The sequence below is a fragment of the Drosophila ficusphila genome, unplaced genomic scaffold (genome assembly GCF_018152265.1).
Source record: "Drosophila ficusphila isolate 14025-0441.05 unplaced genomic scaffold, ASM1815226v1 contig_198, whole genome shotgun sequence".
NCBI lineage: Eukaryota > Metazoa > Arthropoda > Insecta > Diptera > Drosophilidae > Drosophila > Drosophila ficusphila.
Genome location: NW_025064092.1, coordinates 9,547,020 through 9,560,094, shown reverse-complemented (window position 1 = coordinate 9,560,094; position 13,075 = coordinate 9,547,020). Strand labels below are relative to the sequence as shown.

The window sequence follows — 13,075 nt, the reverse complement described above, 5'->3', positions numbered from 1 at the left end:
TCGTTGGCGGTTTCCTTGCTCGGAAAAGCCAGTAGGCGGTCCTGAAATTCAGTCGCACATGGTCGCACCTGGAATTGGTAATTGTGGCGAATCTCGGGAGTTATGGGAACTCCCTGCATCTCCTTCCTTTTTGCAGGGGTTGCAATTTGTGATACTCGATCAGCATCTTTTACAAGAAATCCGTTTGAAGCTAATTCTGATTTCCGCACCTCATAAGGCTCGTTCGGACATTGACCCTTAACAGTGCCAGAGAGCGAGATGCAAGCGATCTGGAAGAACTGCTCTCACGACTGTTAAGACTCCAGGGGCGGTTCAAAAAAGGACTGGAAAGCGCCGCTTTGGCGCGAACAGTGTTATAAATGCTGTATTGAAGTTATAAACTTATACCAGTTTTTAAACAACCCAAAAATATTTAAAATTTAAAGATAATTAAATAAAGACTTTTCGGTTGTAAATAACATTGATCGTTTGCAAACGCGGGCTGTTTTATGAGCTGTTGTTATTTTGAGTTTCTTTTAATTTTAATACGCGCTCGTTATGTTAGACAACACAAAACCTCTAAGGCGTCAATTGCATACATTTTTGAAAGCAACCAACTAACAAAAACCAACCAACTAGAAAGAAAAATTCAAATTAATATTCAAATTCCCACAGTGTTGCCAGACCAGCGGGCCACTTAACAGAGTGCTGTTAGGCGCACGTCACCTGACATTCGGTTATTTTTAGCCCCTTTTGCGCTGACGTTTGGTCAAGAAAAAAACAAGAAGAGGAAGAGGTGGAAATCATATGACTTGTCGATCGATAGAGAAAAAAAAGGTTGAATTTTCACCGTTGCTCCGTTCCGTTTCGAACTGCATACCTTTCGCCACACAATTCGCGCAACTTTCGGTCGAGCGAGAGCAGCAGCCCACTGAAAAGGAATTCTGAATCCAGCAGCCAGTGGAATTCGTCGCCTTTTTTCCAATTTCCAGCCAGCTCTGCGTGTTTGTGTGCGTGTGTCATCAAGATGAACAGCTCGGGATTTATGTTCAACATCGATAATGGATATCTGGAGGGTCTCTGCCGCGGCTTCAAGTGCGGCATCCTCAAGCAGGCCGACTATCTGAACCTGGTGCAGTGCGAGACCCTGGAGGGTGAGTACCAGGCCCCATGGTCCCCGTAAACCCCATTTTCCCACACGCCCCTGGGTCACATGACCAGCGATAACAGAGAAGTGCGTGTGTGTATACATGCACGGCTGTTACGGCCCCACTGCGCCGGTGTGTGTAAGCTTGTCTTGTGATTTGTTGACGTTTTTCAATTGAATTTCCACCTGGGTTCTCCCTGGTTATCAGCTCCTTCTTACTCATTTTGCTGGATTTTGCAGGTACCTGGCTGCAGGTGCTCTTGCAACTGATAATTTTTAACATATTTGTCAAAAGAACCCTAATTTCCGCACACTGACAATATTCTCTTCTTAAAGTAATCTTAGAATACGGACTTTTGTTCAGATTTAGTTAATGTATAGCTGCCGAAGGTCACTATATTCATGATTTGAAGTCACTTAGATTTTCCCTGGTCGTTTTTCACAGTTACGCTTAGCAAACATCTGTTGAAATAATATAAAATTGGCCAAACTCACCCAAATTACACAGCTCCAGGTCTCCAAAAGTAGCTTAAACTTTCCATTGCAATTGTTATTTTCTAATCCTGTGTTTTTCTGGATTTTATAGATCTCAAGCTGCATCTGCAGGGAACGGACTATGGCAGCTTCCTGGCCAACGAGCCCTCTCCTCTGTCAGTGTCCGTTATCGACGACAAGTTGCGCGAGAAGCTGGTCATCGAGTTCCAGCACATGCGCAACCACGCGGTGGAGCCGTTGTCCAACTTCCTGGACTTCATCACCTACGGCTACATGATCGACAACATCATCCTGCTGATCACCGGCACGCTGCACCAGCGACCAATCTCCGAGCTGATCCCCAAATGCCATCCGCTCGGCAGCTTCGAGCAGATGGAGGCCATCCATGTGGCGTCTACGCCCGCCGAGCTGTACAACGCCGTGCTGGTGGACACGCCCCTGGCGCCCTTCTTCGTTGACTGCATCTCTGAGCAGGATCTGGACGAGATGAACATCGAGATCATCCGCAACACGCTCTACAAGGCATATCTGGAGGCGTTCTACAACTTCTGCAAGAACATGGGTGGTGCCACCGCCGATGTCATGTGCGAGATCCTGGCTGTAAGTGGTTTTCCAATCTTTATTCTTAGCTAAAATTTCGAAGGGGAAAAATAGGGTGTTAATTCATAATACTTTGAGAGCATAACTAAGGTTTCCTTAAAAATGTCTTCAACAATTTTCTAAAATATTTTGATACATCAAAGCTTGATTGAGATGTAACATCAAAGTTAGTTGTTAAGTAGATAACAACCGGTCACAATAGTACTTAAAATTCTCAGCAATATGATTTATATGATGATATACTATTAAGTAACAATGTGTTTTCCTTTGCCAATGCAGTTCGAGGCCGATCGTCGTGCCATCATCATCACCATCAACTCCTTCGGCACGGAGCTGTCCAAGGACGACCGCGCGAAGCTGTACCCCAACTGCGGCAAGATGTACCCCGACGGCCTGGCCGCTCTGGCTCGCGCCGACGACTACGAGCAGGTGAAGACGGTGGCCGAGTATTACGCGGAGTACGCCGCCTTGTTCGACGGATCCGGCAACAATCCCGGCGACAAGACGCTGGAGGACAAGTTCTTCGAGCACGAGGTCAAGCTGAACGTGTACGCCTTCTTGCAGCAGTTCCACTTCGGAGTCTTCTACGCGTATCTGAAGCTCAAGGAGCAGGAGTGCCGCAACATCGTCTGGATCGCCGAGTGCGTCGCCCAGAAGCACCGCGCCAAGATCGACAACTACATACCCATCTTCTAAGCGTGCTAGAGCCCATCGCTACCCATTTTGGCATACAAATAATATTATATGTTTTTTTTTCCTGCCTTTTTCGATATGCGTTTTTTTTTTGTTTGTCCCCCCTACCCTTGTTATTCAATTGTTTAATGTATATTATATTATGATACTGTGTCTGTATGTTTGTATGTAGTTTTGTTGCGAGTATTATTGCCGGTCCAGGCAAATTTTTTGTCAAGTGTTCAGACCCAGACCCAGACCCAAAACCAAAAGCTAGAGTTCTCCGATTCCGCCCCTCCTCGCTCCTTCTCCGATTATTGTCAGAATTGGCGGCCCATAGATAACCTATAATATGTATTGTATTCGGGGGACCCAAAGTGTCCCTTCTGGGCTTCGTGTTTGTGTACATATGTATTATTATCGAACGGAACGAAAACAGTTCAAATTGAATGTAGAGAAAGAAAAAGAAAATCAGCACCATATGTTAACTACTATATAGAAAATGCATACTTATACAAAAACTACATATGTGAATGATAAATCAATTATTAAAACATGTTTTCAAACATTCCCTTAAACGGTTCTGTCTAATAACTTATTTGTGTGCCTCCCCAATTCGCTAATCTAACCGTGCGAAGCTATGCATTCGATGCACCTTTATTCGTAAACTGTAACCCGAAGTATATCTATTGATTATCAAGAGCGTAGACGAAACCCAGTTTTACAGCCGTCACCAAAATAAGCAACTCGGATACGAACTTTCTTGTTTGCATAATCTTCAAAGCATTATAGTTTGTTTTCTCTTGTGCCTCCTGCAAGTCTTTTGGGTGCTTCATTAGCCGAAGCTTGAAATGTCAATCGATTAGACAAATAATCACGGCTCGTTTTAGAGTTACATAAAAATTGGATAAGACGGAAAACGAGTTATTCGGTATCGAATGGTTTCGAGTTTGTTGCCGTAGAAAGCTTTACTAAACTCACATTCAGAAGTCTTTCTATTTCACACAACATATTCTAGTTTAAGTGGTTCTAATTCTGTCTTAGTCACCAATATTATATATGTTGTTCTAGAGGCTGATGGATTAATGATAATCACGAATATGAATGACTTCTTCAGGTACTTTTTTATACAAGGCATAAAGAACACTAGAGGTTGCGATCAGCAGAAACGTGCGATCACGTAGGCTTCACAAAAAAGGAGTGTCCAAGGATGTCGGAAGACATTCTTTGTCTCCTGGCTGAGTTCAAGGTTTTTATATACTCAAGGTGGGTCCCCTGCAGTATTAGTCATCGGGGAATATCGAACCCAGACAAAGAAAACTGCTTTTGCTATCCACCAGCAGTTTCAGGAAAGAGCACTTCACTTGGCTCATCAAGAAGAGTGACTGTGTATGTTTTGTAGATATGTATTTCTGATTCTATAACTAGTGATATTTGAATCAGATTATAAGATGTTGTTTTTTAATAAACTGCATCGTTTTTTCATTGATATCCGATTCCGAACAGGGATATCTCAAAAAGTTTGTTGTTAAATTCTCTAAGAAACTGCATCATTCGTTTATATTTTATTTTTTACTCGAGTTTTTGCTATTTTTATGACCCTTTCCTAATTTTCGGAAAATGTGGTTTGTCGCAATTTACCCAAAATTCATTATTCCTAGGTCTATAACTTTTTAAGTTGATCTCCGATTTTGAAGTGGGATACCTCTGTGACCTTGTACTTTAATTCTCCAACAAACTCCATCATTAGTTAAAATTTTATTTTTTAGCCGATTTTTTGCAATTTTTGTGAAAATTTCAAATTTTTTTGAAAATAGGCTTTCAAAAAAGTTAACAAAACCCAGCTATTTCAAAGCCCAAACCTTTTTTTTATTAAATATCCAATTCAAAGTGGAGTATCTCTAAAAGTGAAGTTTTTGATGGTGAAGATAGCGCTCAACGAGCAAAGATCACCGAGCTATAACGTTTCCTGATTTGATATCTTTTGAACCAGTTATAGCGTTGTAGAGTTGCCCCATTTTTCGGTTTGTTTGTGCACAGTGAGTCAATAGGAAACCGACGGTGATCGGTGTTCGGTGATCGGTGATCGAACAGCGTTTTTCTTTCTGTGCCGTGGGTTAATTGCATGCAGCGTGCTGCGAGCTACGTGCTACGTGCCCATAGATCGGCGCACAACCGTTAGGTGGGTCTTGGGCCAGGCCACAGCTTTTGGATCTTGGCCTAGTGCGTACTGTGGAGTGTGGAGCAGGTGGAGCACCTGCGAACGACCAACTGCCGACACGAACACGTTCGATGCGATGCGATGCGAAGAGAAAAGAAAGCTGCTGTTGTTGGTTCGATCAGCTGGCGGTCGGCAGTTGCAGCCCGTGGAATCGCCCATAACTCTGGCCTGGTGGCTCCAAGTCCGCGCAGTCGAGTTCCGCGTCCCCGAGCGTTGAGTTCAGTCTTATAAAGAGCAGCAGCACAGCATTTCCTGGCCAAGCGGAAAATCCATAACGCGCGCCAAGCCAAGCCAAGTTCAAATCCATCTATATATATCTCATTTTTTTTTTTTTTTACACGGAGTGCTTTAGTTTTTTTTGTGTTCCCAAGTGCAAAAGTCCGGAAGTGTGTCGCAGCAGCAGCAGCAGCTATATACTATATATATAGAGCTATATAGAGCCCACAGGATACCAGGATAACCCACTCAGAGGTAAAGATATGCGAAGAAGAGGTGAAACCTCTATCGGTCTATCAACACTTAACTGGGCCAATAATGAGGAGCACTCGAGTTGGAAAAACCAAAGACAGCCAAAGCCAAAGCCAAAGCCAAAGCGACAATTGCACGTAAAAGTCCAAGAAAAGGCCAGTTGCCAGTTGCGAGTCGGCAGTCGGCAGTCGGCATGGCATGGAATTGTGTCAACCAGTTTGGTATCCACTGTACACCATACATGTCCCCTCGAGTACCGCCGCTCCCAAAAACTCCCCAGATCTCCATCTACGTAGCCATCCGCTTCTGTTTGCGGTGTGCGTTCTTCTTTTCCTTGTCATTAACTCAACTTATTTGAATTTGGCAAAACAAAACGAAAACAGAAACAAAACAAAAGAAATGCGACGCGGGTTCTTCGTTTTACTTTCTACAACAACCTCATCAGCAGCACCGCATTCTTGGCCGTCCGATGGTCCGGTGTCCCAAGTGCTGGTGTCTCGGGTGCTGGAAAGTGGAACTGTCTGTCTGTCCGATGATTGTTGCCCATCTGGTCCACAGCCAACCAACTTTTGGCTCAGGTGGTTGCTGCTGGCTTGGTGGCTGGCTTGTGGCTTCTGACCAACAGGCAGCCGCGGGGGCTGCGGGGCTTAATTGATGATCAAAGCCAGCTGGAGTTTTCCAGTTATCCAACGGCTGACAGCTCCCAAAAAAAAGCTAAGCTTCTCCCCAAAAACCATTCAATAAAAACTTGAACACTCTTCTGCATCGTATCATTAATATTGTACAGACTTAAAACTTCTGAGCCCTTTAACTTTAGATACTTTGAGTCACTATATCAGCGAAAAGCATTTCAAAATGATAATATTTTTGAAAGCAAAAGGTATATCACAAAGAACATTTATTCGTTTGTGTGTTGATCTGAGCGCTGAAATCCAAGGTTTCCCAACCGAAAGCGGACTAATTTTCTGGTCCATCGGACCAGCCTTGACCGGAAATGTCGACCCCGACCCCTTTTCCCCTTTACCGCTTTTCCCCTTTACCGCTTTGCCCCGCCTCTTCACCTTTTCGCCCCGCCCACGCCAATGGCAAGCTGAAAATTTCACCATTGGCTGCAGCCAAAGAACTTAACCTTAATTTTGGCATAGGTATGGGCCTCTCGACATGGTCATCATTATTATGGTAACTTTGATTTTTACCTCCTCTTCGCTTTGTGCTATTGTTGTTGCTGCCCAGCGATTTCATTCACACACACACAGCAAGAAGAAAGTGGTAAGCACACACACACACACACTGAAAGTTAAGAAAAAACACAAATCAAGCAGAAAAATCTCACAGCAGCCGAAAAAACAAAAACAAAAACAAAGGCCGTAGAAAATTATGCAAATTTCTTTGGGCTTATACGAATGTATACGTATATAGTATATGGGGTTATATAAACCAAACCGAACCGAAGGATGTAAAAGTCTGACAAACTGTTTAGCATAATCGAAGCGCGCTGGTTTCGTAATCACCAGCGGTGGATTAGAAGCACAGATGCTGCTGGCATCGAGAAAAAATCAACAAAAAATCAACAAAAAAATCAACAAAAAATCAACAAGATATATCTACCATTATAATGGCCGAACGAGACGAGATGAGAAAGAAATCTTTTGAGGGAATTTTTGCATCACTCGAACACTTTCGCTGCCGCACTGAATAATTAACAGAGTTCGATTTTGGTTTCGATGAGCGAACCCATCGCCGCCCAAAAAAATCAGATTGTGTTATGATAATTTTCGATAAAAGAAGAAAAAAACCACACACTGTCTCACTTTCTATTTTCCTATGCGTTTAATAATTAATTAATGCTAATAACTTTTCACAACCGTTATAATTTATTGACAAAATTCGAAAATGCTCGAAAACAAACTGAAAAGTGGGAGTGAGAAAGGCCGCACACACGTGGACTCTTTTTTTTTTATTATTTTTTTTTTTCCGTCTGTTTTCAAATGCGACATGCAAATAAGGCGAAGGCCTAAAACTGGACTTTCGAGACCCTCGATTACGTATTGGAATTTGGTGAAATTATTATAATAATAATATAATAGATTATTTCACCTTTGGTGAAATTATTCAGAAGTGAGTGCAACTGAGTGATCATGCGGAAATGTCAGTTGACAAGCATCAAGAATGGGTGCAGTGGCCTCTTCCCAAACAAAAATGGGAATAACGATTCAATCACAAATTCATTCTGTTCTTGCAAAGCTTAAGGACCTTTAGGATTTGCGTCGAGAAACCCGGAATTTGAACCATTCAATCTCAGCCAAGTGGCTTTACGTTCATGGGCCGCCAAATGCCGAATGTCTGCGGTATTGGACACTGAATACGTGCACATATTGGCCAACCCAATGCCACTGGCTCTATTCCGAGCATTTATTCTTGGACTCGAATCGAGACTTAGACGTGGCTTTAGCTGCTGCCATATTTAGCCACACTTGGCCACTTTCTTCGCCCAAATGGCCGACGACGGTGGCGGCACCACCAACTGGGTCACAAATGGTGTTTGTTGTTGTTCCGTTCGAGCGGAAGGTCATCAACGGAATGTCCAGATACCACACATCACGCTGGGAGCCACGTACCATTTACCATTTACCATTTAAGAGGGCCAAGTAGCGAAGAAGTAGCCAGAAGGAGGCGGCGACCAGAAAAATGAAAGTGGAACAGAGTGGCGGCCACATGGAGCAGGTTCAGCCGCTTGGCCGGTCGAGATTTCTGCTGTTTATTATTTACCGTTTCCAGACAAATGATGGAAATGGAAATGGAAATGAAAATGATGTAAGGAAATGGGCGCCATTAGAATGGGTGGGCAAGCGCAGATAATACTCGGTAATAAGCCAGTTATGGAAGAATAGATTACCCACATCCCATGTGGTTTTGGCGGGGCAACTCGCTCGCCCAAGACTGCACAAATTGTCGTCTGAAGACAATGTGAGGTGGGCGGGCAAACGAAGTGCTGGGAAAAACAATAATCCACACAGCATGGTTACTTGGCTAATGCTCAATAAATTAGTGAGGGAAATTCGGTGGGAGTTGGTGAAATGTATTAACTAATTTGACAAAATTGTAGATGAATTGACTGACATAAATAGAAAGGAAATCACTGTTGTGTAATCATATTTTAAAAATTAAATCTAATAAAAAGGGTGTCGTAAGGCTGCATCGCTTTAAGCAAATTTTAAGATAAATATATACATCATCCAGTGAGAAATTAAAGCAAACTTTAAGATATATACATCATTCAGTAAGAAAGTAAAGCACACTTTAGGATGAATATATATACATCATTTAGTAGGAGATTAAAGCAAACTTTAACATAAATATATACATCATCCAGTGAGAAATTAAAGCAAACTTTAAGATATATACATCATCCAGTAAGAAATTAAAGCACACTTTAGGATGAATATATACATCATTCAGTAGGAAATTAATGTCCCCACCCAATCCAACTTCTGGCCGGAGCGTTATACATATTTATCTTTGAATAGTTCTGCTCTTGGCTGAACTGAAACCCTTGGGTTTCTCCACCAGTTGAGCTCCAGTTAAGAGCCGCTAATTGATTTGGACATCTTGGGGCGCTCCGGAGCGAAGCTCCCCCCTTTTGCCTCCGAGCACTTGAGTTAAATGAGTCAATAGCTGAAATTTCACTTTGCCATCGGTGCGGTGACTGGTGACTCCCCCTGCCGCCACCCGAGAGAAGAAGGCCCCAAAAAACAATGGAAGCGAAGTTTGAGTTGGCAACGAGCTGCAACTTGTTGGCTCTTAGGAAACGAAATGAAATGAATGAATTTCGGAGTGGATTCGGATGACTGGTGGCAATTCTAATGGGGCTAACCCAATTCGTCAATTAAATAACTTCGCGGAGAGATTTCACTCTCGTTTTCTCGTTGTCTCTTTCCGTTATTTTGGGTTTTTAGTTTTCAAAGCCATTGATTTTCGATGTTAATTTGTTTACTTTTGCATTTGGAAGCGCTGGCCGCGACGAAAACGATGCGAGAAGCGAAAAGAAGTGAGAGAAATTATGTCAATATTTATTTAAATTCATTTCTTTTGCAAAATACGAGGCGGCCAAAAAAAAAATGTGGAGGAAGAATGCGGTGAAATTTAATCGCTGGCCACTTGAAAGCGATTTCCGAGCTGTTGACTTTTGGAATACCTCTCAGTATTTATTTATTTTTTTTTTTGTGTGTGTGCTCGTATTCCCACCTTCCTCAACCGCTCCACTTTGATTTCGATTTCGAATTCCGATTCAGATTCGGATTCTGCCTACGCAGAGAAAAACAAAGCGAAAAGCTTGTGGTCTTTGTGGAGTAGTTTGCTTCGGTAGGTCAACCCACAGATGGTAACTAATGTATTTAATATTTTTCAGTGCATTCAACATAGTTAAACTCGTCTACAAACTATAAATTCTGCTTTACAGATGAATTAGGGTATATCCCAAAGGATTGCTCATAGTTTCACCCACTATTTTCGCACCATGATTACATATTCCTCTACTTTTGTTTGCAGATTCAAGATGACGAGCTCAAGGAGCACCCTGCTGATCCTGCTCCTGGTGGCCCTTTCGGCTGTTGTCCAACTGGAGGCCAAGACCGTGTTCCGGCGCACGGACAAGATATCGGAGAACTTCAAGCAGCTGGACCTGCCGCCGGAGGAAATCGATCCGAATGTGGCGCCACCAGAATCGGAGCCTCCCAAGATCGAGGACGTGGCGGACGAGGTGGCCGCTGCCGTGACTCCCGCCTCCGTGATCGATGAGAGCGCCAATGAGATTGCCACCGGCGAATCGGAGACCGCAAATGCTGTCCAATCCGTTCCAGAAGCCGCTGTCGAGGCTGCTGCCGCTCCAGAGGTTCCAGAGGCAGCTGCTCCTGCGGTGGCCACCACCTTGGCGGCAAAGCCCACGGCCGCTCCGACGACCGCCAAGCCGGAGAATCCCATCAGCAAGTTCTGCAAGTGCACGGAGAGCCACTGCGACTGCTGCCGCAAGATCGGACTGCCGCTGCTGCCCAGCGGACCGGGCTGCGCCAAGATCGCCTATCTGGGCAACGACGAGATGAGCGTGTCCCTGAAGTACGGCGACATCACCCTCGCCTCGCGCCGCATCTCCAGCAAGAGGGCGCGGCCCATCTGCGTTGGCCTCCCCGGCGGCTACTCCAAGTTCTGCGGCAAGGTCTACGGACTGTCGCGCTCCAAGGAGTCCAAGGACTTCAAGGCCTGTTTGGCCTTCGAGCTGCGCGCCGACGACGAGGTGGAGGCCTCCCTGCGCGTCTCCTGCTTCAAGTTCGGTCCGGAGGGACTCCGGGTTGCGGAGGCGGAACCGCTGCCCGTGAAGCCGAGCTCCGATGACGACGACGACGACGACGATGACATCTTCGGATTTGCCGGTAAGCGGAGGTTTCCGCAATTCAAATGGCACACCCACGCGTGGGCTTAACCCATGAGCAGGAAAACCCCCAAAACTTTGGCTGGCGAAACTATCTTTGACGTATACTTGATTTTTGTTTGCCGTATTACGCATCCGACTAGTTGAACAGCGCTTGATGGCCAAGACATTTACAAGTTTGCCAACTCGAAGCTCTCTTTTACTTGTTCGCTTATTTCAATCATAATTTTCTCGTTATGCAAAAAGTTAGTTGAACTCCAATTTTGATATATTCTCAAGGGAAATTGTTTAGTCTGAGGGTAGTGTAATATTTGGAATACATTAAAGAACTAGTTTTAGTTTCTCACCTATTTCCTCATAAGCCCCACTAACTTTTTCCGATGCTTTCCTGATTTTGACTTATTTTATATTATTTTCCTTATTTTGCCAGCTGGTGGCGACGACGACGAGGATGACGAGGACGACTACGACAACGATGCAGATGCGGATGCAGACACCGATTCGGATACCGACGACGATGAGGACTACGCCGACGACGACGAGGCCGAGGCGCCCGAGGACGCCGACTACGGTGGCTTCAGCTTGGCCGGACTCCTCGACGAGCTCGACGACGACGAGGACGAGAAGCCCGTGAAGAAGCCAGCGGCGGCGGCTGCGGTGGACCAGACCCGCGAGCACGTTGCCGCCACATCCACGTCAAACGGGGAGCAGGTGCAGGTGCAGAGCAAGGACGAATCGGGTGCTCCTGCTGCGGCAGCTGGCGAGGCTGCAGTTGCTCCCGCCGAGGGGGAGTTGGTGGCTGCGGCTGCTGCTGCTGCTGTGACCCCGGCACCCGCCGCCGCCGCCGATGACTCCACCACGCCCAAGTCCAAGAAGTCGAAGAAGGCGAAAAAGAACAAGAAGAAGAAGGCCGCCTCGGAGGCGACGGGAGACGAAACAGGATTCGCCTATGAGCTCCTCAATGGCATCCTGGATTTTTTCAACTGAGCGGCCAGCGCGAGTTTGCCAACATGCTGGGCAACAGTGTAAATACCTTGTACCGCCGCAGCTGGTCGGAGAAATAGTAGAGTTACATTCGTAGTGCTTAAGTGCTCCCCCTCCCCCAACTCCCCGAACTTTCACTTATTTATTCCCTATTTATTCGAACCATTAATTTATTTTTTTAAATTTACAACGAATAAAACTTGCAAATTGTCTACCCAATCCAATCAGTGAGTTGGCACTTCGATCTTTTGAATTATTTCTCCCTCTCGTGGGGTTCATTTACATCTAAATCGGAATGTGAGGCCTTTCTGGCCAAATATCTACACTTGGATTCGATTCAATTTGCATCGGAGTACCAGCTGCATTGCGGAGTTAGCCGCAAACCTGCTGAAGTTGACAGGATATATGCAATAAAGGCTTGTCTTGGTCAATGGTGTTTGTGGCACTGCAGTTGGCATTTGATGCACAAAAATCTGAGGTTCAGTTAAGTAAAGGAAAACCAAGGGAGCGAAAGCCGCAACCCGAGGCTGCAATTGATTAAGCAAACATATCATACAAGACCTTCATGAATCCCTAACAAGCAATTCCTGTTCACTCAATGTGAGAGAACCTTTATCTAAGGGAACCTTTGGCTATCCATATTACTTGTCTCTCCCTTAATTTAAAGTGAGTTCCTTACCTTGGGTTTAACTCCGGCGTTCCTGCTTCCGTTGCTCGTTTCCCATATGCCTGTAATATGTATGATAGGGGGCGACCATCGGATGAACATAATTAATGTTCCAGCAGCCAGTCAGCTATCCCAGTTATTTGGTCGCCCCCTTTTCCGTTTTCCGTTTTCCGTGGTCTCGGCTTCTGCTGGAATTTTGATTAGTCATTTATAGGGGCCACTTGGCCGCTTTGCCACTTGGCAACTTTCGCCATCGCCTTTCCTTTCCTGGGACTTCGAGGACGGACACGGGCATCCCAGCTAAGCCGCAGAAAACAACATTTTTGGCGGTCGTGGCGCTGCGTTGATTAAGTGCCGGACCATTAGTCTAATACTCTGTCTGCAGAGCCCGCATGGAGTAACTTTTAATTGGGAACT

At 45.0% G+C, this 13,075-nt stretch overlaps 2 protein-coding genes across 2 annotated transcripts; both read left to right on the top strand.

The window, feature by feature from the left end:
• The first annotated feature begins 752 nt into the window (after positions 1–752).
• Positions 753–3,471, top strand: LOC108091317 (V-type proton ATPase subunit d 1). Its single transcript, XM_017190447.2, has 3 exons — positions 753–1,133; positions 1,713–2,221; positions 2,501–3,471. Exons 1-3 carry the CDS (start codon positions 1,007–1,009, stop codon positions 2,915–2,917), a joined length of 1,053 nt encoding a protein of 350 aa, XP_017045936.1. The 5' UTR covers positions 753–1,006; the 3' UTR covers positions 2,918–3,471.
• Positions 3,472–5,249: 1,778 nt separating this feature from the next.
• LOC108091316 lies at positions 5,250–12,210 on the top strand. Its single transcript, XM_017190446.2, has 3 exons — positions 5,250–5,585; positions 10,131–11,008; positions 11,438–12,210. Exons 2-3 carry the CDS (start codon positions 10,138–10,140, stop codon positions 11,992–11,994), a joined length of 1,428 nt encoding a protein of 475 aa, XP_017045935.1. The 5' UTR covers positions 5,250–5,585; positions 10,131–10,137; the 3' UTR covers positions 11,995–12,210.
• Positions 12,211–13,075: the final 865 nt, after the last annotated feature.

What these genes read in the sequence shown, in the direction of transcription:
- LOC108091317 (XM_017190447.2), top strand. Translation starts at nt 1,007, where the DNA reads ATGAACAGCTCGGGATTTATGTTCAACATCGATAATGGATATCTGGAG. An exon ending in GCAGTGCGAGACCCTGGAGG is followed by an intron (nt 1,134 to 1,712) that starts GTGAGTACCAGG and finishes TGGATTTTATAG; the next exon opens with ATCTCAAGCTGCATCTGCAG. An exon ending in TCATGTGCGAGATCCTGGCT is followed by an intron (nt 2,222 to 2,500) that starts GTAAGTGGTTTT and finishes TTGCCAATGCAG; the next exon opens with TTCGAGGCCGATCGTCGTGC.
- LOC108091316 (XM_017190446.2), top strand. Translation starts at nt 10,138, where the DNA reads ATGACGAGCTCAAGGAGCACCCTGCTGATCCTGCTCCTGGTGGCCCTT. An exon ending in TGACATCTTCGGATTTGCCG is followed by an intron (nt 11,009 to 11,437) that starts GTAAGCGGAGGT and finishes TTATTTTGCCAG; the next exon opens with CTGGTGGCGACGACGACGAG.